General features: G+C 39.6%; 1 protein-coding gene across 7 annotated transcripts; it reads right to left on the bottom strand.

Moving 5' to 3' along the window:
• Positions 1-1,207: 1,207 nt before the first annotated feature.
• Positions 1,208-25,417, bottom strand: ZHX1 (zinc fingers and homeoboxes 1). 7 transcript variants are annotated; one of them, XM_060287101.2, is made up of 4 exons: positions 25,072-25,417; positions 16,942-17,058; positions 5,323-8,172; positions 1,208-1,766 (listed from the first exon to the last, which is right to left on the bottom strand). In XM_060287101.2, the coding sequence occupies exon 3, from the start codon at positions 7,945-7,947 to the stop codon at positions 5,326-5,328; it is 2,622 nt and encodes an 873-aa protein (XP_060143084.1). In that variant the 5' UTR covers positions 7,948-8,172; positions 16,942-17,058; positions 25,072-25,417; the 3' UTR covers positions 1,208-1,766; positions 5,323-5,325. The 7 variants fall into 7 exon arrangements, with proteins under 7 accessions (XP_060143084.1, XP_060143083.1, XP_060143080.1 ...); XM_060287100.2 differs by having other exon boundaries at positions 1,208-2,308; XM_060287097.2 differs by having other exon boundaries at positions 1,208-2,808; positions 25,072-25,415.
• Between the last annotated feature and the right edge of the window lie 596 nt (positions 25,418-26,013).

Raw genomic sequence — 26,013 nt, forward strand, 5'->3', positions numbered from 1 at the left:
AAAAGAACTGAAAATAGGGACTCACACTGTGAGTTGTATGCTGATGTTCACTGTAGCATTTTTCTAGCCAAAAGGTGACAACAACCCAAGTGTCCATCCATAAACAGATGAATACACACACACGTGGGCATACACACTGGAATATTATTCAGCCATAAAAAAGAATGAGGGCTTCCCTGGTGGTCAGTGGTTAAGAATGCCTGCCAATGCAGGGGATATGGGTTCGAGCCCTGGTCCGGGAAGATCTCCCATGCCGTGGAGCAACTAAGCCCGAGCGCCACAACTACTGAGCCTGTGCTCTAGAGCCCACAAGCCACGACTGCTCAGCCCACATGCCTCAACTACTGAAGCCCGAACACCTACAGCCCATACTCTGCAACAAGAGAACCCACCACAATGAGAAGCCCACGCACCGCAACGAAGAGTAGCCCCCACTCGCCGCAACTAGAGAAAGCCCGCACGCAGCAACGAAGACCCAACACAGCCCCCCAAATAAAAATAAATAAATTTATTAAAAAAAGAATGAAATTCTGCTATATGCTACCATATGAATGAACTTTGAAAACACTATGCTAAATGAAATAATTCAGACATAAAAGGACAAGGATTGTATGATTCCACTTATTTGAAATATCAAGAATAGGCAAATTCATAGAAACAGAAAGTAGATGAAAAGTTACCAGGGGTTGTAGGGAGGGGGCAATGGAGAGTTATTGCTTAACAGTTACAGAGTTCTGTTTGGGATGATGAAAAGTTTTGGAAATAGTGGATACTGTTGCCCAACACTGTATATATAATTAATGCCATTGAACTGTACACTTAAAAATGGATATAATGGCAACTTTTGTTATATTTTACCATGATTTTTTGAAAATTCAGTTAATAAAATGAAAAAAAAATCACTGAAAACTACTAATCACTGCTAACTTTTATTTTGTATTCAAGGACACAGTTAACCAGGAGAAGAGGGTTCTTTGCTCTGTCAAATAAATATATTTAAAAGCTAGCAAACATCAGAGCAGATTTAAGTGTCAAGTCTTAAGAGACTGGGGAAAAATTACTAATAGTTATTTACAGTTATACAAAGTTAACATATTGCAAGGGAAACATAATATAAATATATTCAAAGGTTTCATTTCCAATACTTGACATTTCAAATTTTGAAAACATTAAAATTATTGTCAAACAAAACTCAGACCACATTAGCAATGATTTAAAAAAGGGAGCAATTTAATCATTATAATACAGAGTGCTTTAAGAAGTTTTTAAACGTGTAAAAGAAAGAACAGTTTAGTGCATTAAATCGTTACTGTCTTTACATTGCTTCTCTTAAAAAAAGTTAACAGTAGTATGAAAAAGCCACCCACAAAGCCAGCTGTTTGAATGAAGAAATAAGCTAAATTGCAGCATTTTGGAATTACTAATAAAGCTCTAGTTAAAAAATGAAAAGTTTATAAAAATGAAAGCAGCATGCATAGTCAAGGCTTTTTCATAACATTTTCATTAGATGACAAACATTTAGGTAAAAACAAGAGCTTAATATTTATTATTCATTAAATTAGATAAAATAAACTGGCCAAGCCCACTACATCTGGTCATTCAGAAAAACATTTTAAAATCCAAAGCTAATGAAACTGAACATTTCTTCTATGAAGAAAGCACATTTTGAAAAATGGTCCTGTAGTCACAAAGGAAAGGGTCCTTCTCAACACGAATGAACAGCACCGGTCGTTACAAAGTTTGAGTTAGGAGGAACTTTCAGTCTCCTGAAATGGCAAGAGTTAACAGTGAACACTGCCATGTTCATAAGTGAGAAGCTAAGTTTTACCTCATTCTGATCAGTTCAGAATTTTTTTCTTTATTCATTGAAGTTGTTACACAAAGTAGAATTTCACCAAAAGATAATTCTTGAAAATTCTGATCTGTCACCTGTACAAAATTTCTGATTTCTATACGATTGTAAGAAAACACTAAGTTAATATTTACTACATGGTTCTTTTTCACATTTTTGGTACAATATTTATTTCAGAGTTTCACCCTATCCAAATTCTTATGCCAGTTTCTTTCCCTTCTTCAGTACTGATTATGTTCCGTTTAAGAAAAAGCTAATTCAATTTCTAATGAAAAAAAGTAACAGAGTATTACAAGTAGTAATAGTGGTATCCATGAATGTGTTCAATGAAAGATCCAATCATTCAGCGCCAATGATACCACAAAACCTTCTTGCTCCAATATGTCCACAGCCTGTTTTTCACTTACGCTGTAATTACATAAACCCACGCACAACTCCTTAATCTTAGTGCAGGGCCTGAGAAATGAGACATAGAAATAAATCAGATTTTTCTTTTTCCTGCTTCAAACAAGTTTTACTCTGTAAAATGTTTGGTCACTCAAAGCTATAATCTTAATCATATATCAAAGAATACAGGCAATAAGGCCCATCTTACGAGACATACAGTATTAAGCTGAACAGAATATGAGGACAAGCTCTAGTGGTCATTAAACCCCCTCAGAAAGTCTAAGAATCAGAATGTCTCCATCATATCAGAATAAAAATGCACTTCATTGAAATGTGACTGCTTATAAGTTGTTTTAATTAGTGTCCTGTGTGCGCTGCAGGACTTCTGCCGTCTGCAGCAGTTTAACTTTGACACAACATTGAGTCCCACTGTTTTTGGGTATTGGATCCTATTTTTTGAGATTGTGTATGCCCCCAAACGTTTTCAGTGTCATCAAAGATTGAGCCCATTCACAGTAAACCAGACATCTGGAGTTGAAGAATTGATTCTCCTCCAACGTTTTAGGCAGCTATAAAAGAAAAACATAATAAAAAACTAAAATTTTAAAGATAACCATATTTTAACATTTACCACTTTTAGAAACAAAAACGATTAAAATACATCCTCTGTATTCGCTTATTAATCCTGAGATCACTTGCCATATGTATCTTGTGTAATGCAGATTTTGTGTGCAACTCCAGTGTATATGTTCTGCATATACCAGATTTGCTTATAGACATTTTTTACCTACATGTAATAATTTATAAAAAAATATTAGTTGGAAGTATATATTTCATTGTATTCATAATAGACTATGAAATCTAAAGACTTTTATATATGGGGCTACCTTGTGCAAAAGACATATGTGTTTATCACTTTTTTGCAGTAGCTGTTTTGGAAAGGTTTTGGTTACTTTTTTTTTTTTGGTAAATTAAACCGTATCTAAATGAAGAAGTAACTGTTTAGAGGAAATTTATGGTGAATCCTTTTATAAGATGAAAAATTATTTTGTTAAGCCAGTGATAACTTGGTAATTAATGGGTTTTATAATTTTAGACTTTTGCGTATTTTAAAATTAGAGCATGCCAATATAGGTACCACAAAAGTACATGTATAACATATACGATACAATTTTTAAAAAACCATGCATGGCTTTGTGTGAATTTTCTGACCCTAGTGTCCATTAGCGTATTGATATATAACTTAAGAATTACCCACACAAACTTAAAGTAAGGTCAAACTAAGCTGTACAACAAAGTTCACATTATTTTTAGAATGAGATTACAACTTCCTCCAAAATCACTGCAGAGCTTACTACTACAACAACGACAACAATTCACTGCAGCAACAAATTTGTTGATTCAGTCTTGGCCGAGTGCACATTCTTGTGTTTAGCAACAACAACAAAAAAGCCTGTAAAAAATATTTTCTGCATCTGGGTCAGAAGAAAGCCTGTCCTGAAGATTTCTGACATAAGGAAATGGAGGGCTGCGTTTCAGGATAAAGCCGTACAAGACTGTTTAACTTCTTGTGACTCACAAGGATACATTATGCTCTATAACCTGGAGTGAGATTCATTCTAAAATAGGTGCATTTTTAGTCTCATCTGTTTTTCTGCCTGAAAAAAAAAACTGTTAATGAAAAGAATATCTGGAAAAAAAGAATATCTTGCTTACTGCCAAGCAATAAGAATAGTGCCTGGTACATATTAAGCTCTCTATAAATAATTGTTAAAACAAAATAAATAAAACCAGGGAGGAAGGCATGGGGGAATTAAAGAAATTCTGTGTAGAATAAGAGAGCATAAAAGTAGCAGATGGGGTAGGGATGCAAAAAGCTATGGAAGTAAGTATAATAAATATGCTCACATGATGAGGGTCTAAGCCTCTTTTCCTCCCCTGCTGTTTCAGAACACTGCAGTGATTTCTGACAACAAGGTGCTTTTGGACTGATGGACAGATACAAACACTTCATGACAATTGCACTGTTTTTAAAAAAAGTACAGTCTTATCCTAGAACACTCTAAAACAGAGAGTAGAAAAGAAGCAAACTATGCTACTGAATTCCAAAAGTATTAAGAATTCAAGTTCTAACTCCAAATCAGGTATCTGGATTTGCAACTACAGTGAAATTTTAATTAATCCAATCTATAAAAGAATTAAGAGTTAAGGAACAGGCCAAACCTTTCAAATTTAAAGCATATATACTTGCACTTTTATGCCTACAGAGAGATATTTTTAACTTAATAATGTGTTTCTGCTGGTAGCAGGTTTGTTTTATATCAAATAAGGAAAAGACATTTTAGGCAATTGAGTTAATTTAATATAAAATCTGTTATTTACCACTGATCCCTAAAACAGAAATAATTTATATCACAGTTTTCAAAGACAGATGCCACCTAAGCAAACATGAATTTATATATTGCTTAAAACAGACCTTTGGCTTTTAATAGAAAAAAATTGAATAATTTTAATACTTAAAGCATTTTAAACTCTAGTTAAAAATCTAATAGTTTGGGGGGCAATACAATGAAGAAAGAAAGAGAGATAGCCATTTTCACCTAGTTTCCTAAAACTGAGCAATCTTCACCCCTGTGGTAAGACTTTCCTTCGGTATACTTTTCCCCTTCTTTTTAGTTTTCGTTTTTGAATTCTTTCCTTAAACAGGCAAAAAATGAAGCTTTAGTGAAGGAGGGTTGCAAGAAATACATTTTAGTTATCTTTAGTATGTGTGAATCCCCAACCCGCCCACCAGTCTTCCTTCTTCAAGAATGGGTAACTTTCCCTTAAAACAAAGTAAAGAACATTTCACATAAAAAATAATTAAGGCAACATTAAACTCTACATAATAAACATAACCATCACAAGAATCAGACTACACATGATAATCGTATCTCTTGGCTATACTCATGGCACCTAGTCCTCTTATGAGGCATAAGAGAAACTATTTTAGAAAAAATCCGTCAAAAGTGACGATGACAAATACGAGGTGACTGTGCTAAATGTATGTGGTTGGTGAATGCACACGCAGCTTTACAACTTACATTTCAGTCATCTGATTTAGAAAGCTTCCGCTTCACATGTCGTGGGGGTTCCCAAGTGTCACTGTCATCTGTTTCTTCTTCATCCTCTTCCTGATCATCAATAACTTCATCTTCCTCCTCATTTTCCTCAAATAATTCTATACCTAACTCTGATCTTCTCTGTCTTTCAGCAAACCATTCTCTGACCTGCTCGTAGCCCATATGTGATTTGTTAACAAGTTCATCGAGGTCTTGCTCATTAAGAAATTTGTGCTTCAGGTAATAATCCTTAAGTATTGCAGTTCCAGTTTTAAATTTGATGAGGGACGGCCCCCTGTCCCAGTTGTTCATTCTCTTGCTTCCTCTGGGCCGCCCGCGAGGTCTTCCTCTTCCCCTTCCTTTGGGTCTCCCTCTCCCCCTTTTTCTAAGAGAAGACAGACCGTTCATACTGCTTGAATTGGCGCTTTGATAGTAGTAGTACCATTTTAAGTTTCCATTTTTCCAAGCATAACGGGTGTCCCCAAACCAACTAACTATGTCTGTTCTAGCAAGCCCACTTTCTTCAGCCAACTTGTCATACTCTTCTGGCGACGGCCACTGTGTTCGGACAAATGCGCTTTTAAGCATGTGCAACTGCTCGGGTGTTTTTTTACATATTTTGCCCGTACTCCCTGACTTAGGTGCACTAGACTCATCTCCAGGAGAAGTTTCTCCAGTTTCTTCTTTGGAACTACCTGCATTGCTTTCCTCTATTTCTCCTTTCTCTTCCTTTAAAGCTTTTGATTTCTTCTTCTCTGTAAACCAAGCATCAATTTCCCTTCTGGTAAGTTTGGTTTGCGCTCTTAACCTATTTAATTCTTCTTCTGTAAGTACGGAGCTGTTGAGAAAACTTGCCTGTAGGGCACGAAGCTGCTCTGCCGTCTTCTCTTTAAACTTTTGGGGAGTAAAGTCTGGAAAAGGATTCCAGGATTGTTTCTGCTGTGAAGTAACAACAGTTGGGGATTCCGTGGTTTCATCACTGGAGTCTATGATAATAGTGGCGGAGGAATCACTGTTGAGATGTAAGCACTGATTACTCTTTGAATTTCTCTGGTTGTACCTTGTGTCACTAAACCATTTTTTAATCTCTCCTTTTGTCAGCCCTGTGATTTTCATAAGTCTGATAATTTCGGAATCATGGGGAAACTGATTCTTTAGGTAGCTAACTTTTAATTCTGCCAGTTGCTCTTTAGTCTTTTTTGCCCGAACGCCGAACGCATCAGGGTTCGCCACTGCAGTCTCATTTTTTACAAGCTGAGAGGATGGGGCTCCTGCTGCTGCTGGCTTGGTCTCTGCAGTAGGCTGAGTGGCTGGGAGCTGACTTTTCTGTGCGTTTGTTTGATTTGGAACCCCTGCCACTGTCAAGGCTATAGGTGCTGCTACTGGCAAGGTATTCGTGCCAGCCACTTGGGTAAGGACCAGACCTGGCTGGCCAACTATTTGGCATGTCTGTAAGATAGATGGTAAACCATTACTCCCTGTGGAAATGTGGGTGGGGATGACAGTTATGGTCTGAGGTACAGTGTGGACTGTTCCGTTGAATTGTTTTCTTCTCGCCTCCTCTACTTCCTCGGGAGTCCAGCTAACACCATGTTTTAGACGTTGGGCTGAAAACCATATCTTGATCTGTTCCTCCGTATATTTCGCTTGGGCAGAAAGAACAGTAATTTCTGACATTGTTGGATAAGGGAATTTGTTGTAGGTGTTAAGCAAAAGGGGGTTGTTATCCAATGCAGCATTGTAGGTAGGAATGCTATTAACAGGGATGAGGACTTTGGGAATCAAATTGGAATTCTGCTGAGCTGATACAGCAGTGATAACCTGTGCTAACCCAGGAAGAACTGCTGCCGGGGTCACAACTGTGCTGGCAGTATTTGGATGTATTCTGTTTACAATGGAAGTACTTGTATTCGATTCAGAAGCTGAAGAACTTGGATTTTCCACAGTTCCTTCACGGTCTGGTTTGATTTCATTCTCTTTCTCTTCCGGAACGTCCTCAACTGAATTATGATGAACTGTAATCCGTTTGTTCTCCACTTTATTTTTCATCATTTTCATGATAGGAGTTTTACTGATAGATATTCCCGAAGAAGAAACTTCTGTCGATTCAGCTTGCTCTGAATTCTCCTCTTTAACAAAACTACCATCAAAAGTCAGATCATTTATTGTTTGTTCAAAGATTGTCTGGTTATTTCGTTTCACCATAGTCAACTTGAAATTTTCTTCTCCCGGGTGATATTTCAGATTATGCTCGGAAAGTGCATCATACCTTTTGGTAAGAAAATTGCATTCGACACAAACATAGGATGAGTTTAGCACTACATTGGGATGTTCTGAATCCACATGAAAAGTAAACATATTTAGATCTGGAGTTTGAAAAGTACAATATTTACATTCATAGCCACCTTCAACTTTTTTATTTTGCTGATTGTCAGAGTCTACGGATTCATGAACTTCTTCATCACTTGAGATACTCTCTGCTCTGGTGTTTTCTACAGGTGTAAGTACAGGAGGACCTTCATCCAAATCTGATATCAGCTCGAGGTCTGGATCCTGTTCACTGGCAAGGACCATGCAGGGTGTTGTGGATTTTCGCCTGCTTGCCATTCTGATGTTATGGGGGAAATCTCAGTGGTGATTAAAAAGCATTGGGGCTTAAAACTGTTCAGTATTCTTCATTTGAAAACAATGGCTTTTGGTTCTTCAAGTCTGTCTTTGTGCTCAACAAGTCTCATTAGCAGCTTTTTCATGGTGCTATCAAGTAAAGAGCTTATGGTTGGCAAATAAAATACTGCTGAACTGCTGAAATTTTTGAAGCACAACTCCAATCACCTACATTAAGATAAATTAAAAAATGTTTTTAAATGAGTGATTATGATCTATTAAGCAAATTACAGTTATATTTCACTTACATGAAGTTGTTGGAGAGCTCAGTTATAAAGATGTAGAATAAGACCAGACCAGGAAAAAAGTCCTCTAAGGGTCAAAATAGATGTCTCCAAGCCAACTCACTTTAGGTCATGTACTGTACCTCATGGGTCAGCCCACGGGCTTGTTTATTTGGATTTTTCAGCTAGCCAGCTATACATTGGAAGGGAAGGGGGAAAAAGAGTCTGCTTCGGCAGGCATACTAATATCAGTGTGAAATGATAATCTGTTAACAGGGGAGGAACTTTAAAACTATAAAAGCAGCCACAGATACTCAAGACTATGACCACTAAGTGTATAAGAAATTCAATCCATCAGTTATGCCCGCTTCTTCCTCCTGGTCTGTCTTATCCCCAAAGCATGCCCAAGTATGGCAAAAGCAACAAAGGCAGAATATAAATGATCAAAGTTTCAGAAACATTATGTTAATCATTCTCCACAATGCTATCAAAATTGGTAAAACATATCTAATCATGTCAGTCTCCTGACTTCAAGCTTATGATGGGTCCCCAGTGCTGAAAGAATGAAGTTCAAACTCCTTAAGCCACATGTAGTTCTCTTCACATCCTGGCTGCAACCTCAATTTCCTACCATCTCCTATTTCTTTATGTTTTAGGCACAGAGCAAAAACGATTGCTATTCTAAGGACTCTCAGTGCAGGCCATTCCTTGTGCCAGGACACTTGTTTGTGCGCTGGGTGTGATGACCTCTCTATAAATCTGCCTGATAGATCACCTTCTCCCCTTAGCTCGGCCCAACCTCCTCCCCGGCTTATTTTCTAGTCTAGAACTTACCATATTGTACCAGAGGAATGTTACACTTCTGTCCCGAAACCTCCAGTTTCCTTATTCATTTTTTCCTTCTTTTTTAAAGTAATAGCTTTTTTGAGACATAGCAAAGCTCCTGAAACTCTGGATGGAGGCAACTTCCTTTGTCTTCAATCTAAGCTCTCCCAGTTGAGCTATCTTGGCTGACTTCTCATACATTTCTATATCTCCTTTTGCATACAGAAGCCTGGAAGTAGAGACTCTAAATGCTTATTAACCTGAACTAGGGAGTTCCCTGGTGGTCTAGTGGTTAGGTTGCAGCGCTTTCACTGTTGTGCCCCGGGGTTCAATCCCTGGTTGGGGAACTAAGATCCACCCCCCCTCAACACACACACACACAAAACTACTCCCAACCTGAACTAGAATGAATAGGAAGAGTCCTGTAAAATTCAAAATGCCCTAAGGGCATCACCATGGAAAATGTAGCTGAAATTCACAAGAAAGACCTTGAATCATCAAGAAAAAGTGACTTATGTTCATACAAATACATTTTAATACTTTTGCACCCAAAATAGTTAAAATACAATTTTCATGCTAAATCAAAGTTGGCGTGCTTCTAAATTCTAAACCAAATGAAAATGAATACAGTAAGTGGTATCACTTATTTTGTACCACGAATTGGAACTATTTTCATTTACTAGCATAATCCTTGTCCTAGCTGAACTGAGGAGAAAAAGTTTATTTCAAAGATTATAGCAAAACTAGGTCTCCATGACTCAGTAAAGGGAGAAACATTTTTAGGAAACAGAGCTGTCCAAAGAGAGAATGTCCTGCCTTTGAAGGTGGTAAGATCCTCCTCACTGGGATTATTCAAATATATACTACATATCCATTTGATGGATCCAAGCAACGGGTGGAAAGTTGGACCAAAAGTCAGACTAAATGTCCTGATTTCCCATATTACAAAATAAAGAGCATCAGCTTAGTAATAATAATGGTATCAACAATCCAAACCCCACTCTCAAAAGTGTTAGTGTTCTTTTTTTTCTATAAAAAATCTTTGGGGATTCCCTGGTGGCGCAGTGGTTGAGAGTTCGCCTGCCGATGCAGGAGACACGGGTTCGATCCCTGGTCCGGGAAGATCCCACATGCCGCGGAGCGGCTGGGCCCGTGAGCCATGGCCGCTGGGCCTGCACGTCCGGAGCCTGTGCTCCGCGGTGGGAGAGGCCACAACGGTGAGAGGCCCGCGTACCTCAAAAAAAAAAAAAAAAAAACAATTTTGATTTCTAAGGGAACATAAAGAAATCACTGAAATTTAAAATGATTTCTTAACTAAATGTTATAAACTAAGATAATACCATCTCTCCTACTCAGTTCAATAAGGAACACCACTGTTTTTATCATTTTTTCCTCATTAGAAACAGGGAATTCCTCAAATAAGACTTTAAGCAGAACAGTAACCAATGAGCAGCACCCACATTTTTAACAGTGAAGGAGAATTGCTGAAAGGCAGGGGAGTAAGCTATTTTGTGACTGTTATTCTCATAGAATCTTAGATTATATTTAGTTAGGGTATATTAACAGCCAGAAGTCAAAGATAGAGGGGTTTTTCTTGAAACTACATTTCCTGAAAATGGTGGTTTTCAAACTTTTTGTTGTAAGCAGGACAGCCCTTTCTTCAAACAAAATTCTATGAGAAGCCTAAGTGCAAAACTGATTAAATAATATAGCCACTGGTCGGAGAAGTATAGAAGCTAAACTACTTCCTGACCCCATCCCACGGACCCCACAATCCCTACTTCCACCTCTGATGGGTTCTGAGATGTGTCTGAAGTCTTTGCCTTAAAAATGTAAATACTGGGGCTTCCCTGGTGGCGCAGTGGTTGAGAGTCCGCCTGCCGATGCAGGGGACACGGGTTCCTGCCTCGGTCTGGGAAGATCCCACGTGCCGCGGAGCGGCTGGGCCCGTGAGCCATGGCCACTGAGCCTGCGCGTCCAGAGCCTGTGCTCCGCAACGGGAGAGGCCACAACAGTGAGAGGCCCGCGTACCGCAAAAAAAAAAAAAAGAAAGGCTTAAAAAAAAATCTTCAGTAATGCAAAAGACTAAAAATCTGATTATTTTGAGTAGCCTAGGTTGCCTCAACCTGGATTACTTCTATACTCAACTACATAGACCTGAGAAATACTCTTTCCTCTTCACTTCTAAAACTGTTTGCTCACATTTTGCTAACAAAACCAGAGTCAATATATTATTTAACATATTTCCAAAGGGAGACTAAGAGTTTCCAAAAGAGCCTCAAGATTTGGTCCAATGGCTCAATTCTATTATTATGATATAACCTAAAAATAAATCAAAGCACAAACAAGGGCATCCTCGTGGTCCTTATTATAAAGTCATGTTCTGGGGGGTAAGCAGGGACCTCAGCACAACCGTCCCTTTTTTTTTTTACCAGTACGCGGGCCTCTCACTGCTGTGGCCTCTCCCGTTGTGGAGCACAGGCTCCGGACGCGCAGGCTCAGCGGCCATGGCTCACGGGCCCAGCCGCTCCGCGGCATGTGGGATCTTCCCGGACCGGGGCACGAACCCGTGTCCCCTGCATCGGCAGGCGGACTCTCAACCACTGCGCCACCAGGGAAGCCCAATCGTCCCATTTTTTTATGGAAGAAGAAACCCAGGCCCAGGGGGATAAGTTCACAGAGGCTTTGTGGTGTAGGGTAAAACCACAGGTTTTAGAGTCTCCTCTGTCACTTAGTAGTTAGGTGACTGGAAAAGTTACCCAATATCAACTTCATGTCAACCTCAGTTTTCTCACCTATAAAACCAAAATTTCAGTTCAACAAATCCACTGAACAACTATTTGTTGAAGGTCAACCACGTGCCAGGCACTGTGTTGGGCACTTGGATTACAGCAGTGACCAGGACAGATCATCTCTGGTCTGCCAGATTCTAGCAGTTGAGCAAGGAAAACAGGCAGTAAACAATTACTTAGACTAACTATGATCAACGCAATGAGAGAGGAAGTATCGGGAACTATATAAGCACACTACAGGAGGCTTCTAGAAAAGAAGCAGAGAAGGCTGCCCTGGAGAAAATAAGAATACTGGTATCCTACCTCAGAGGCTGATCAAATAAAAATGCTTCACACACTCTGATATACAGCAGGTGCCTAACTAATGCTTTTTCCCCCAGTCCCTGAAAAATTCTTTTCGGAATAAATAAATACCATTTATTTACTATTATTCTCTTTCTATCTCTCAAGCAACATAATCAGCTGACAAGTTGATAATAATAATCATAATCAGCACACAAGTTGAACGAAAAAGCAAAAGGGGTTAAAAATACAGAATAAGAATTTCCATGGTGTGGTTTCAATTCATCTCCTTTCATCATTACAGTGCAGTGGAGCTGAAACAGGAAAACTGCCATATAGAAATTTCTATTAGCTGACAGGCATCTCATCCTCCCTTTGAAAGTCAACTCAAAAAAGCTTAAAATCAATTTGCAGAAGCTTGCACTATTTACCTATAAAAGAGGGTTAGAGTTTAGTTGCACAACTGAGGAGCTAGGTGGCTTTGCAGTTAAAACATAATTAAAGTGAAGTCTGCCAATAAAAGAAAAAATCATGCTCTAAATGCATCCAGCACTGTAAATATAATTATATTTGAATGCTATTTTCAGTTACTCTTTCAGTAGAGAAATACGTTAAAAAAATAAATGATCAAATCCATTACACTGCCATTAAAAATGATATTCAGGGCTTCCCTGGTGGCGCAGTGGTTGAGAGTCCGCCTGCCGATGCAGAGGACATGGGTTCGTGCCCCGGTCCGGGAAGATCCCACGTGCCGCAGAGTGGCTGGGCCCGTGAGCCATGGCCACTGGGCCTGCGCGTCCAGAGCCTGTGCTCCGCAACGGGAGAGGCCACAGCAGGGAGAGGCCCGCGTACCGCAAAAAAAAAAAAAAAAAAAAAAGATATTCAAAAAAGTAATTAAGGAATATGGTAAAGTATCCATTTACTGTTAAATTTTTAAAAATCAGAACAAAATTTGTATATTGATTATAAAATAACTATGGGAAAATATGTATGGATGTGGACAAAGACTAGATGAGAACATAAAAAATGAAATTTTCACATGAGATTATGGGTGAAATTTTTTTATGTGTGGTATTTACAAGTTTTCTTTAATATTGTTATGATATTGCTTTACTGTGAATACAACAAACAATAGTTTCAAGGCCTTAAAACTGCAAACAGACTAAAATATTTCTATGGTCATTTGTCTCAAGCTGGAAACAAAGTTTACTTTCTATTTTTAAAGCAAAAACATGTGCTACATAAAGGTTTTTTCAGGAGGAAGAAGAATCTGAGTGTGTACAGCATTCAGGGGTATTCCAGACGTCTTTGGGGACTGCTGCCCCACGGTAGAGAAGTCAGACTGGTTCTAAGAGCCCGCAAGACCACACATAATCTCCAGGGTGTAGATATAGGCCAAGCCAATTTCCATGGTTCTATCTGCGCACTGGTTCTTCTCCGGAGGGTAGGATGCTCCTTAATCAATTCATGATTCTTAACTCATGAAAATAATTACACGAAATTTTCTCTGCAGAAAAGCATTTAGTGAAAGCAAAATTTATTTCATCACAGAATAAAAATCTGGAGCAGTTCTAAGAGTAGTTCTTCTTACATGGCTCTCCACTATATTCTCAGGGCCAAACAGCGCCTATTAAGACTCCAATAATATTTGCTGGGGAAAAAACAAGCTTTAAAATATATGTGTATTGTGTATTATAACCTACATTCTACTTCATTAAGCACTCATTTATAGAGGAGCTATAAAGAACAGCTGTGCTCGCTTTACAGTACTTTCACTGGTAAAATCCTTACTAATAAAATGACCTTAGTCCCTAGAATACGAAAACATGCTCAAATATAAAACATTCTATTTATTAAAACACAGCAATGGATATTCAACAAATATTTACCAATATCTATAATTCTACCATAACAAATCAGTTTTATGTGTGAATAGTGTATATCTAAATTTGTAGACTATATAAAAATGAAACAAGGATGATAAATTCATTCAAAGAATTAGTCCTGCAGTAGAATTCAGAAGAAAAGGCACAGTTCTTATAAAGATAGCAAATGCAAATTTGAACTTAGAATCATTATTTCTCTATAAGAGAAAACTATATTTTAATGATATTCTATATTTTTAAAGAGATTTAAAAACAGGTTCTCAATGTAATACACTATAAAAAGTTAGTGAATTGTTTCAAATTCTATGCTTAGTGCTAAAAAAAAAGTTTAAAAAATTTTATAACTAAGTAGGTCCATAGCTACACTGAATTTCCAAGCCTCTATTTTTCTGACTGTCTTGTACTTTAAATTAAATGATTAACAGTTTATTGGCCTAGTTAGCCACAAAGCCATGTTATTTTGGTAAGATTTTATGCGAATAAAAACAAACTTTGTTTTTAGGCCAATTCTGGGTCAAATAAGAACATTTAGAAGATAACTATGATTTTTAAGTACTGTGTTAGTTTTGACCAAGTACCAACTAAGTAAAACTGTTCTTAGGACAACTAAAATATACAAACTAAGAATCCTTTGAAATGTGTATTTATACCTATCCTGAGAACTCTTAGGACTCTGTATTCTATTTAGTTTCACTTCTCCCTCTCTGAGTCAGAGTTCTGTTTAGCCAGCTGAAAATACTTATTTTTACATGTTTGTATTCAAACTAAAAGTTACAAATCCACCAAAATCACAGAATGCCTGAAATAACAGTAGGAACAAAGAATAATGGACTCAAATTAAAACAAATGCTATCTACCATGTTTTTTCAAAAAAAAAGTGTCCAAGAGGATACTTTTTTTAATTACAAAATTTTTCTTTGGTCTTTACAAACTTGAGGCATTTTTCAAAGCTAAAATATAAAAATATTTAGAAACAAGAGTCAAGTTCTCAAAAAAAAATTAAATGAGCGATTTGTCAACCCAAATTTGTACCCACAACAAACGTTTGTAAAAATTACTGTAACCTAGAATTATTACCTAAGAGATAAGTCTCAAGAAAATTGCCAAAATGGTCTCAAAATAATAAAAATTCAAGTATCAAGGTGCATACAGACGGGAGTGAATGTGATCCAAGTAACAGCATCTAAGAAACTGTGGCCAAAGATTATCTAATTTCAGAAGATCCCTTTGCTAATGCTAATTAAGGCTTAAAGGGTTAGAAACTCTATCCTCTCTGTTTTTTTTTCTACCCGAGAAAGCCAACTTTAACGCTGCTAAAGATTAAAAGAAGAATCTAAGCTAGACAGATTTCTCCTGGTAAGCTCTGACCCCAGAATTGAGGAGTGAAATGTCTTTTTGAATGGTCTCTAGGACACTAACATCCTGGTGTTCTACCTTCTGCTGGCATGTAGGTCGGTATGTAACATAATGAGAGTGATATACAAACTAGCCCTATAATGAAATCTCCTGTCTTTATTATTCAAGTTTGTGAATATGATCCAAAAGTAATTTTCGGCTGAAAATAATTTTCCCCTACTTTTCTCAAGGAAGCGTATCAAATCTTTCACAGACAATCTAACACAAGAATGCTATTCTTGATTCTAAGTGAGATTATCATTGAAAGGCTGAAAAGCCATTCATCTGTCCATTATCTTCCCCATTTATAAAATAAAGTAACTGTTAACTATTTCACTCAGGATATAATCATTCAATTTTTAAAAATACTTGGAAGGGGGCTTCCCTGGTGGCGCAGTGGTTAAGAATCCGCCTGCCAATGCAGGGGACACGGGTTCAAGCCCTGGTCCAGGAAGATCCCACATGCCGCAGAGCAACTAAGCCTGTGCGCAACAACTACTGAGCCTGCGCTCTAGAGCCCACAAGCCACAACTACTGAGCCTGCGTGCTACAACTATTGAAGCCCGCGCGCCTACAGCCTGTGCTCTGCAACAAGAGAAGCCACCGCAATGAGAAGCCCACGCAGAGCAACGAAGAGTAGCCCCCGCTCGCCGCAACTAGAGAAAGCCCACGCGGAGCAACCGAGACCCAACACAGCCAAAAGTAAATAAATAAAATTAATTAATTAATTTAAAAAATACTTTGAAGGATAACAGTAATTAGTATTGGTAATGTCAACTTGTAAGAACACAAAAAATGAAAGTGAACCACCAAATTAATGGTTATGGAATCTTTCCTAGTACTTTCTGGAATCATATACAATAACAATTGGACTAAATAAATATTTCCAACAGTATAGTATGTAATCTAATGCTTCTTATAAAAGCCAAGTTATATCAGGTAAATAAAATATAATAAGTAATTAAGTAAAAATATATTCAAATATTTAAATAGTGGTATGCCTAACCTAAATCAAAGTATTTAATTATTAGTATCTTAAATTTTATAATTGTAATTATTCTTAGAGGACTGTATGCTGAAAACATATTTTCAGAAGTTGTTCTTGTAAGTCTTGAAGTATTTTTCTGGATATAGGCAAAAGAACAGTAAAATTTCTAGATCAATTTCCCCACAGAAAAGGTCTCTACCCTCATGACCTTCATTTGTCTGTTTCACCACTATTACCACAGCACCTGGTACAGTGCCTGATACACAGTGAATGTCAGCAAATGTATTGAATAGATTGAAAACTCAATTCTAAATATACCACATAGATTTATTATGAAGTGTGATGCTGTTTCCTTTGAAATTAAAGCAGACAATACTTCTATATTTTTCAAGTTCGAAAGTACATTTCTTGAAAAAGGGTTAAGAATATATCTGCTGCTTTTTTAAGAAAAGCTTTTAAAACTTTAGCCAAATATAGTATCACTATATTAAGTGAGCACATTCAGTATCTGAGTTTTTACCATACCAAAACGATGAAACACATACTTGCCATAGCTTCCTTCGCATTCTGTTCTTTGACACAGAAGGGTGTCCCCTCAAATTAGGAGATGTTTAGCTCAGGCCATCATTACCAACAGGTCCAAAGTACCTATCTGCCATCTCCTACAAAAAAAGTAATATCGCTTTATTATTCTAGATACGATTCAGTCTTATTCGGAAACTTTAAGCTTACGCTTTGGCTTTTTAAAAATAAATGTAATTTTTAAAAAATTTCATTTCCTCACAGAACTTTTAAAAGAATCATCGAAATGCCAAACTCAATCTTAGTAAGAAATTCAAAACTGAAAACTACATTTCAAAATATCTTTATATTTTATAAAACAACCAAGTCACTATTGTACTATTTTCAATAAAAGTTTTCAAAAGGTGAATATATGCAGTCTATAATATGAAAGCTGAGATGAAGAAATTGGGGATTGTAAAAAATTAGTATACAAAAGTTACGATAGACAACTTAGTTAAACTAAGAGTTGGGAGGAGGTGTGTGTTTGTATGTTTACATGTAAGCCTAGTGATATTTGTACCCTAATCTACTACATATTAATTGGAATGAAGTGGATCATTAATGCTGGGGACATGCCAATACTACTTAAATAAATTAGTGGTATTCTACCCCTAAACATATGGTATATCTAATAGAATGACTGGTGGTTATTTCATTTTTGCAAGAAAGCTACTACTGAATGGTTTTTCAATCAGTGCATTGTGAAGCATTAGATGGTACAAAATCAAGCAAACTGAAAATTCTCTGAAAACTCAGATTTGTGTCTAAAAATGTTGTGGTATATTATTCACAGTTGTTAAATCAGTCAGGAAAATTAAGTAAAAACTATAATTGTTTGTCTTATTAAATAAAAGTAAATAATGCTTTTGAACGGTTGAAGCACTTTTATAATTGTTCTTTAAGCAGAGAAACTCTGAAAACCATAGTGAATGAATATTAAGGAAGATGATTTCCCTCAGTACCTTATCCTTTGATTCCTGCTATTACTACATACAACTTTTATGAAGAAGTTTGTTAAAACTTGGCTGGGAACTTCCCTGGTGGCGCAGTGGTTAAGAATCCACCTGCCAATGCGGGGGACACTGACTCGATACCTGGTCCAGCAGGATCCCACATACTGTGGAGCAACTAAGCCTGTGCGCCACAACTACTGAGCCTGCACTCTAGAGCCCGCGAGCCACAACTACTGAGCCCACGTGCTGCAACTACCGAAACCCGCGCACCTAGAGCCTGTGCTCCACAACAAGAGAAGTCACCGCAATGAGAAGCCCGCGCACCACAACAAAGAGTAGCCCCAGCTTGCCGCAACTAGAGAAAGGCCGCACACAGCAACGAAGACCTAACGCAGCCAAAAGTTAAAAAAAAAAGAAAAAAAACTTGGCTGGGCTTGGACTCTACTTGGGAGTGGGGGTTGGTGAAAAACGAACAATCTCACTGTATTACTATGGTAAGATTATTTATATCAGAAGTTTGTGAGTTCTATGAAACACCCCTTAAAACGTGTCATATATTAGTGACTCATCTTGAAGCTAAGGTCAGAGAAACTATGTGCATGTTGGGATGGGTGTTGGGGTGCATGTTGATTAATGTCTACCTGCTAGAGCCAGCCTATTCTAGCATTGCTTATGAAGAGCCCACTTAAATCGAGAAATCATGTAAATATACCAGTTCTTTAGTAAAATACTTGTAGGGTAAGTTAAAGCTTAGGCTGAATAATTACACTATTTTCATGAAAAGCAAAAGAGCATTTTCTTGGTAGACCCAGTGGAGCATCCTGTTCTGTCTGCAGCCTGGGATTCTACAATTTCATTTCCTGGTATCTCCTTGTTTGGACACTCCTTAGCCATCCATCTACAAGATGTGGACTAGCAGAGAGGATAGGAAACAGCTGTCAAAGCGGGGAGGTTATTTTCCAAAATGAATTATTAATATTATAGGAAATTGGTAACCTATTTGAATCAATTCTTAAATCACACAGTAATTGCAAGATGTTTTACTGAACCAGAGTCTCTGAGAAGAGCTGCCAAGACATGCAAAGGCACAAGGCAACTAGAGGAGCAACAAATGAGTTCCTCGGCATTTCTGGATGAAAAGCATACTTGCCTGATGTTAGTTCAGGTCCTGATACTGGGAGTACTTTAGGACACCTCTCAAATTCAAAGTATCATTTTAAAATTTAGGAATAGAGTGAACTTAGAAAATTAAATAAGTCATCTCAACCATATACATTATGTAATAAAACAGATCAGTTATTTTGGCAGTAGAGGACGGACTGGAAATAAAGATGAAGAATTTGGGTTTTGGAACCAGAGTGCATGGGTTCAAGTCCCAGCTCTGTCACTTACTAGCTGTGTGGTCCCGGATAAGCCACTTAGCCTGATTGTGCCATAGCCCCGTCATCTGTAAAATGGGGCTAATGATAGTACCTATTTAATAGGGTTGCTGTAAGTATTGAAAGAAATAACACATGTAAAGTGCTTGGACTATTTCCTGGCCCATGGTAAGTCTGCAATTAGATTTTTCTGACTCTTATTTAAGGTATTAACTAAGTTATACAACAAAGAAAGTCTTTGTTTAAATTTTGCTAAATGTTGAGAACTAGCATAGTGTTCCGGGTCAGTTATACTTCAAAAAACAAACAAACTCATAGAAAAAGAGATGAGATTTGTGGTTACTGAGGCAGGATACAGGACTGGGGGGTGGGGGAATTGGATGAAGGTGGTCAAAAGGTACAAACTTGCAGTTATAAGATAAATAAGTACTAAGGATGTACTGTACAGCACGATAAATATAATTAACACTGTTCTATGTTATATACGAAAGTTGTCAAAAGACTAAATCCTAGGAGTTCTTATCACACACACATACAATTTGCTAAATGTTGAAACATTATAAAATATTTTAAAAGTCCACAAAACAATCCATTTTATTTTCCATTTCATACCTCTGAGCATATTAAGCAATGATAGAATAGGCTGGCTTTAGCAGGTAGACATTAATCAATCATAATTTATACCCCCCACCCCAACATGCACATAGTTTCTCTGACCTTAGCTTCAAGATAAATCACTAATATATGACACGTTTTAAGGGGTGTTTCATAGAACTCACAAACTTCTGATATAAATCTTATCATAGTAATACAGTGAGTGTTCTTTTTTTCCAACCCCCACTCCCAAGTAGAGTCCAAGCCCAGCCAAGTTTTTTTTATTATTATTTTATTTATTTATTTATTTATTTATTTTGGCTGCATTGGGTTTTCGTTGCTGTGCGTGGGCTCTTCTCCAGTTGTGGAGAGTGGGGGCTACTCTTCGTTGCGGTGTGAGGGCTTCTCATTGCGGTGGCTTCTCTTGTTGTGAGGCACAGGCTCTAGGTCCGCGGGCTTCAGTAGCTGTGGCTCGCGGGCTTAGCTGCTCCACGGCATGTGGGATCTTCCCGGACCAGGGCTCGAACCAGTGTCCCCTGCATTGGCAGGCGGATTCTTAACCACTGCGCCACCAGAGAAGCCCCCAGACAAATTTTAACAAACTTCTTTTTCATAATATCGGAAGGTAAAAGGGAATAAACTTAGTAAAGAAGAAAAACATAATTATGAGTGAAGTGCTTAGAAATATCAGAATATTCCTATGTCCCTTCATTCCTCACAACAATCAAAAAAAGAGAAAGACCTTTAGGAAGGGGAAAAAGGGAGTCAGAAGTCCTAAGGGAAATATTAAATCACTAAAATTTAATGACAAAGTTATTTTATTTTAAATGATAAATATGTATATGATATGTCTACCACTTTAATGGTTTAATTTTTTACATAAGCTTTGATAAAATGATTTTTAAAAAATCTAAATTTAAAACTGAAAACAAAAATCCTGTATAAAAAGTGGTTTACTCAGTTTTTACTCCCTTGAAAAAACGTCACTCTTAAACTGCTCATATATACTTGTTTTCCAAAGCATATCATCATATTTGTTCAGACCAAAGGTACATAAGACCATCTTTATACCTTTCAAATACATTATGGGATACTGATTATATAAACTGAAAAGATTAAGTACCCTTTAAGACCAAAACCTGGCAACCTACATAAATATTTACTTTAAAAATTTACTGTATAGGTCTTCACTGGTGGTGCAGTGGTTGAGAGTCCGCCTGCCGATGCAGGGGACACGGATTCGTGCCCCGGTCCGGGAATATCCCACATGCCGTGGAACGGCTGGGCCCGTGAGCCATGGCCGCTGAGCCTGCGCGTCCGGAGCCTGTGCTCCGCAACGGGAGAGGCCACAACAGTGAGAGGCCCGCGTACCAAAAAAAAAAAAAAAAAAAATTAAATGTATAGGGCTTCACTGGTGGCACAGTGGTTAAGAATCCACCTGCCAATGCAGGGGACATGGGTTCGAGCCCTGGTCCGGGAAGATCCTACATGCCGCAGAGCAACTAAGCCCGTGTGCCACAACTACTGAGCCTGCGCTCTAGAGCCCACGAGCCACTACTACTGAAGCCCGTGTGCCACAACTGCTGAAGCCTGCGCGCCTGGAGCCTGTACTCCGCAACAAGAGAAGCCACCGCAATGAGAAGCCCTCAGCAACTAGAGAAAGCCTGCACACAGCCATGGAAGACCCAACGCAGCCAATAAATAAATAAATAAATAAATCTATATTAAAAAAAATTAACTGTATAAAACACAGATCTCCAAAATGTAAATGCAAATGTATATCCTGATTAGTAATTTAATCAGCAGCTGAGTCATGCAAATCTGGTTACTCACGGACTACAACTATTAATATATCAGAGCAACAGTATACAATCATATTAGGGAAACACTGGCTATTATGCAAAGGCTAGTGCCATAGTTTTTTTTCTCTTCAAATAAATGTAATTTAAATTACTTTTGAAATTACATAGGATGACTTAAGAGGATTTTAAGTTAGAAAAAATTTAGACATAAAAGTGAATGTGCTATACTGGCTATTACCACAAACAGTGCAATAGATATTTCTGGACACCTCCCTGAATTGACTGAATATGATATTAGATTAAAAACTAGCTTAGGCACTGAAATTTCAAAACTGTTAATATTCAAATAAATAGAGCCTTTTTTTTTTTTTTTTTTTTTTTTTGCGGTACGCGGGCCTCTCACTGTTGTGGCCTCTCCCGTTGCGGAGCACAGGCTCCGGACGCGCAGGCTCAGCGGCCATGGCTCACGGGACCAGCCGCTCTGCGGCATGTGAGATCTTCCCGGACCAAGGCACGAACTCGCGTCCCCTGTATCGTCAGGCAGACTCTCAACCATTGCGCCACCAGGGAAGCCCTAAATAGAGTCTTTTGAGCCCAAATCCACAATGCTGCAATGTACATAAAAAGGTTATTTCCTCAGCTACGCTTGTAATCATTTTAGTAATTTTGAGTACTTCCATTTAAGTAAGTCCCAAATATCACATTTTTGTGCCTATTTACCATTACAAGAAGGAAAATGTATAGTATATCATAACATCACCTTTCAGTCTCAATGTGAAATATAATAACAAAAGGGAGAAAATCTCCAAAATGAGCCACCTCACCTATGCTATCAAGTTCATAAATAAAATAATTGTAAAACTTTTTTTCACATTTATTGAAAAAAAGAACTTATAACACAAGTATCATTAAAGGTGAAATAATTGCTGCATCATTCGTGAACTGTCCTCCAATCCAGTGAAATAATCAGCTCACTATAAGGGAGAGACATCTACTAATGAGCGCTCACCAGCACAGGCACATTTATGTTTTCAGCCTTAGCATATTTTCAAACCATCTGGCAGCAATGCCTTTCTGGTTCATCCAGCCTAATCTGGTCAGAATTGAATATAAAACTAGACCTACGTGCACTTTGGGGAAACCAAAGAACAGCACACATGAATAACAATGTTCCAAACATGCAGCTCTAAACTAGTTTATACTTGAAATGTGTTTTTAAAAACATTTCTATTGAAGACGTTAAAGCTGTTTTAAAAAATACTAGAATGGTTCAAGAAATCTATATGAATCAGAGCTGTCATCAGTTACCCAAGTCTTCCTTTAATTCTTTTTTTTTTTTTCATTTTAATCCTGATCACTAAATAAAGCATTTGAAGAGATTCTTCTACAAAAAGAGTCCTTGATAAATGAAATGCTATCAATTCTATATTGAAAGGACCCAAAGTTTGACAACTTATTTTGCACAAAATTAGTCTGCTTAGCCCTAAAATGCTTAGAGTAAGAAGGGAAAAACTAAGAGGAAAAAATATTCATGAAAGCCCTTTTTCTTTTATATCTTGTTACAGCATTATTGTTTTTGGCAGCACTCACATTTCTTTTGCTTAAAATCAAGAGTCAGAATTTCTACTTAAGAAATTTTTTTTAAAAATCTATGAGATATGCTAGGGTCAGTATCTTTGTTAACACCAAATCCTGTTCATCCTCACCACTGGCATAAAAACAAACGACTTTTTCAGGATGATTTTTCAGAAGCAAGGATAATTCACGTAGCACCATATAACACAAGTTAAAGCTTTCAGACAAAGACTGAGAAACAGTGACCAATACCGACAAATCTTAAGGTGCACTCATGTAGGTTATACACAAACATATACTCCAACCCAACAAATAGTCACTATTCCTGGGATAAAGCTGCTTCTTCCTCCCTAACTGGGAACTACTCTATTTCCCAATCCTGTGATTTTCCCTTTTTTGCTATCCTCTCACTCTCCAAGAGAATTGCTTCTTCGTTTCAAGTTACATGCAATCCCAACCTAAACACATTACAAATTCTCTATCAGTTAGTTTTCCTGACATTTTTTTCTCCCCACAAAGATTAGCCTCTTCTCATGTTTTTCTTTAGAGCTGGGGTGAGATGACAGAAAAGCCCTGTGGAATTCCCGCTCTGCCCAATCTCTTCCCCATATGCCTCCTCTATCCATCCCCTCTCCCGCTTCCTAATTCTCCTACCCGAGTCTCTCACTGAAACCTGCCAGAGAGCTGGATCCTGCGCTAACATAAGCTAAGGATATCCAACGGAACCTTTTTCTTCTCTTTATTTTATTTTTTTCTTTCTTTCTTGTATTTTTTTTAATTTATCTTTTTTGTTTTCCTTCTTCTTCTCCAGGGTTTTGCTTTTCCCTTAGTGTTACCCACAGAGAGGTGGGGAGAGACGTATTGAAACAAAGAATTTCAAGTCCTGTTTCCTAGAACTTTGGTGTAAATACGCAGGGAAAGAGCATCCGCCAGGGCTCTTCTTTGCTGCCATTAGACTCCCTTCCTCTCACAGCTCCTTCCTAGCCCTTCATTCCCTGCAAAGACCGGGAGGTTGTTCCCTTCAGGCCCTAAGGCTTGGACCGGTCCATGGTCAGCCTCCCTCTCTCCCTCCTGAAAGGGACGGATAACATTTACATTCTCTCTAATCAACTTCTCCCTAAGTCCCAGGGCTCCCTCAAAAGCTAATATAGTTCTTAAGGACTCAGCTCTGAGTCTTGCCCCGAAATGGGTGCCCAGCCTTACCCGAAGTGAGGTACAGCCCTTCCCCGAAGGATCTCTCCGGGCTCCAACCCCAATACCAGTGCGCTCAGCTCCAGCAAGAGAATCTCTCCTGACTCTCAGGGAGACTAAGTCCCCACGAGGCCACACGCCCCTGCAGGGCAGGGCTCCCGACCTCCCCCAGGACCCTCAACATTGCTAGGGTGTTCCATCACTGCGGCGCCTGCCCCCCTTCTAGGGAGACCCAGTCCTCACTTCCTTCAACAATCCCAAGTTGCTCAGCCCTCTCGTAGGCAGGAGGGCTGAAATTTCCCCTTACAGAGCCCACCCCAGCTCCTTCCGCGGCCGCAGAGACCCCGAGAGCGCAAAGGAGGCTCAGGGTCTGTCCCCTGGCGGCGATCCCGGCCCAGGAAGGCCGGGTCCCTGCCACTTGGACGCCCCGCGCCCATCCGCCTAGCCACCCGCCGCGCCGAGCGCGCTTAGCTCTCCGGGGTCTCTGCCCCGGGGCCGCCCTCCCCCGTCCGGCCCGCCGCGGACTCTGCGCCGCCGGTCCCCACCCGTAGCCCCGGACGCCCTGGGCCGCTGGTCGCGGAGCCCGCTCGCGCAGCTACCTGCAGGGGCCGCCGTACCTCTCAGAGCCCCGCCGCCGCCATCTTGCATTTCAAACCGGCTGCACTCTTCAGGGAGTCAACTTTGACCTGTGAACCCTACACCCGGAACCGCTCGGCGGGTCGGCTCACGGCTTCGGAAGCTCTGCGAACTCCGCGGAGCGTAGGGAGTCGGGGGTGGGGGTGCGAGGCGAGGCGCGCGCCCCAGCAGCCGACCGGGGGCGGGAGCGGGGGTAGGGGAAGAGCCGGCCCAGGCGACGCCCTCCCACGTGCGCCCGCGCGCGCGCCCTCCGCGCGCCCCCACCCCGCTCCGTGCCTGGCTCTCCACTCCCGGACCCTCCTGCTTCCCTGGGGTCCGACCCGGCCCTCTGCAGGCCTCTGCCTCACGGCGGGAGGTAGGGAACCGTCCCGCCCCTCTGTCAACAGAAGCCCCGCCCAGGTCTACGGAAGCCCCGCCTTATGTCAACAGAAGCCCCGCCTTCTCCAGGTCTCGAAGTGGCCCCGCCCCTTGCCGGTGATAGCTCCGCCCGCTACTGGCAGAAGCCTGGTCTTCACTCAGGTCAATGCAGAAGGCACCCGGCCCTCAGTTAGTTGTGGCCCTGCCCTTTGAGCGCTCCGCTTTTCTAATGTCACCAACAGATCTTGAGAAACGCCCCTTGTCATCATAAGCCCCATTTGGCGGCAGTACGATCCAAGCCCCGCCCCTTTAGGTGGGAGACCGCCCCCACTGTCAACAGAAGCCCCGCCTTCCTGAGACCCTTCTCGATTCTACCCCGAAGCCCCACCTGCTGTCAACTGCCGTCCCGCCTCCTCTCGCCTCCTACTCCACCAAAAGCAGCCGCTCCACTCGCTGACAGCAAAAGTTCGGTTCAACTTCACTTCGAACCGCGGTGCAAGACGGAGCCGCCCTCTGCTCTCCGAAAATCTTCCTTTTCCCCCTTACGAGTCACTCTTCTGGAGGGT

Source organism: Globicephala melas, chromosome 17 (genome assembly GCF_963455315.2).
Source record: "Globicephala melas chromosome 17, mGloMel1.2, whole genome shotgun sequence".
Taxonomy (NCBI): domain Eukaryota; kingdom Metazoa; phylum Chordata; class Mammalia; order Artiodactyla; family Delphinidae; genus Globicephala; species Globicephala melas.

Coding starts and splice junctions, on each gene's coding strand:
- ZHX1 (XM_060287101.2), bottom strand. CDS start 7,947: ATGGCAAGCAGGCGAAAATCCACAACACCCTGCATGGTCCTTGCCAGT.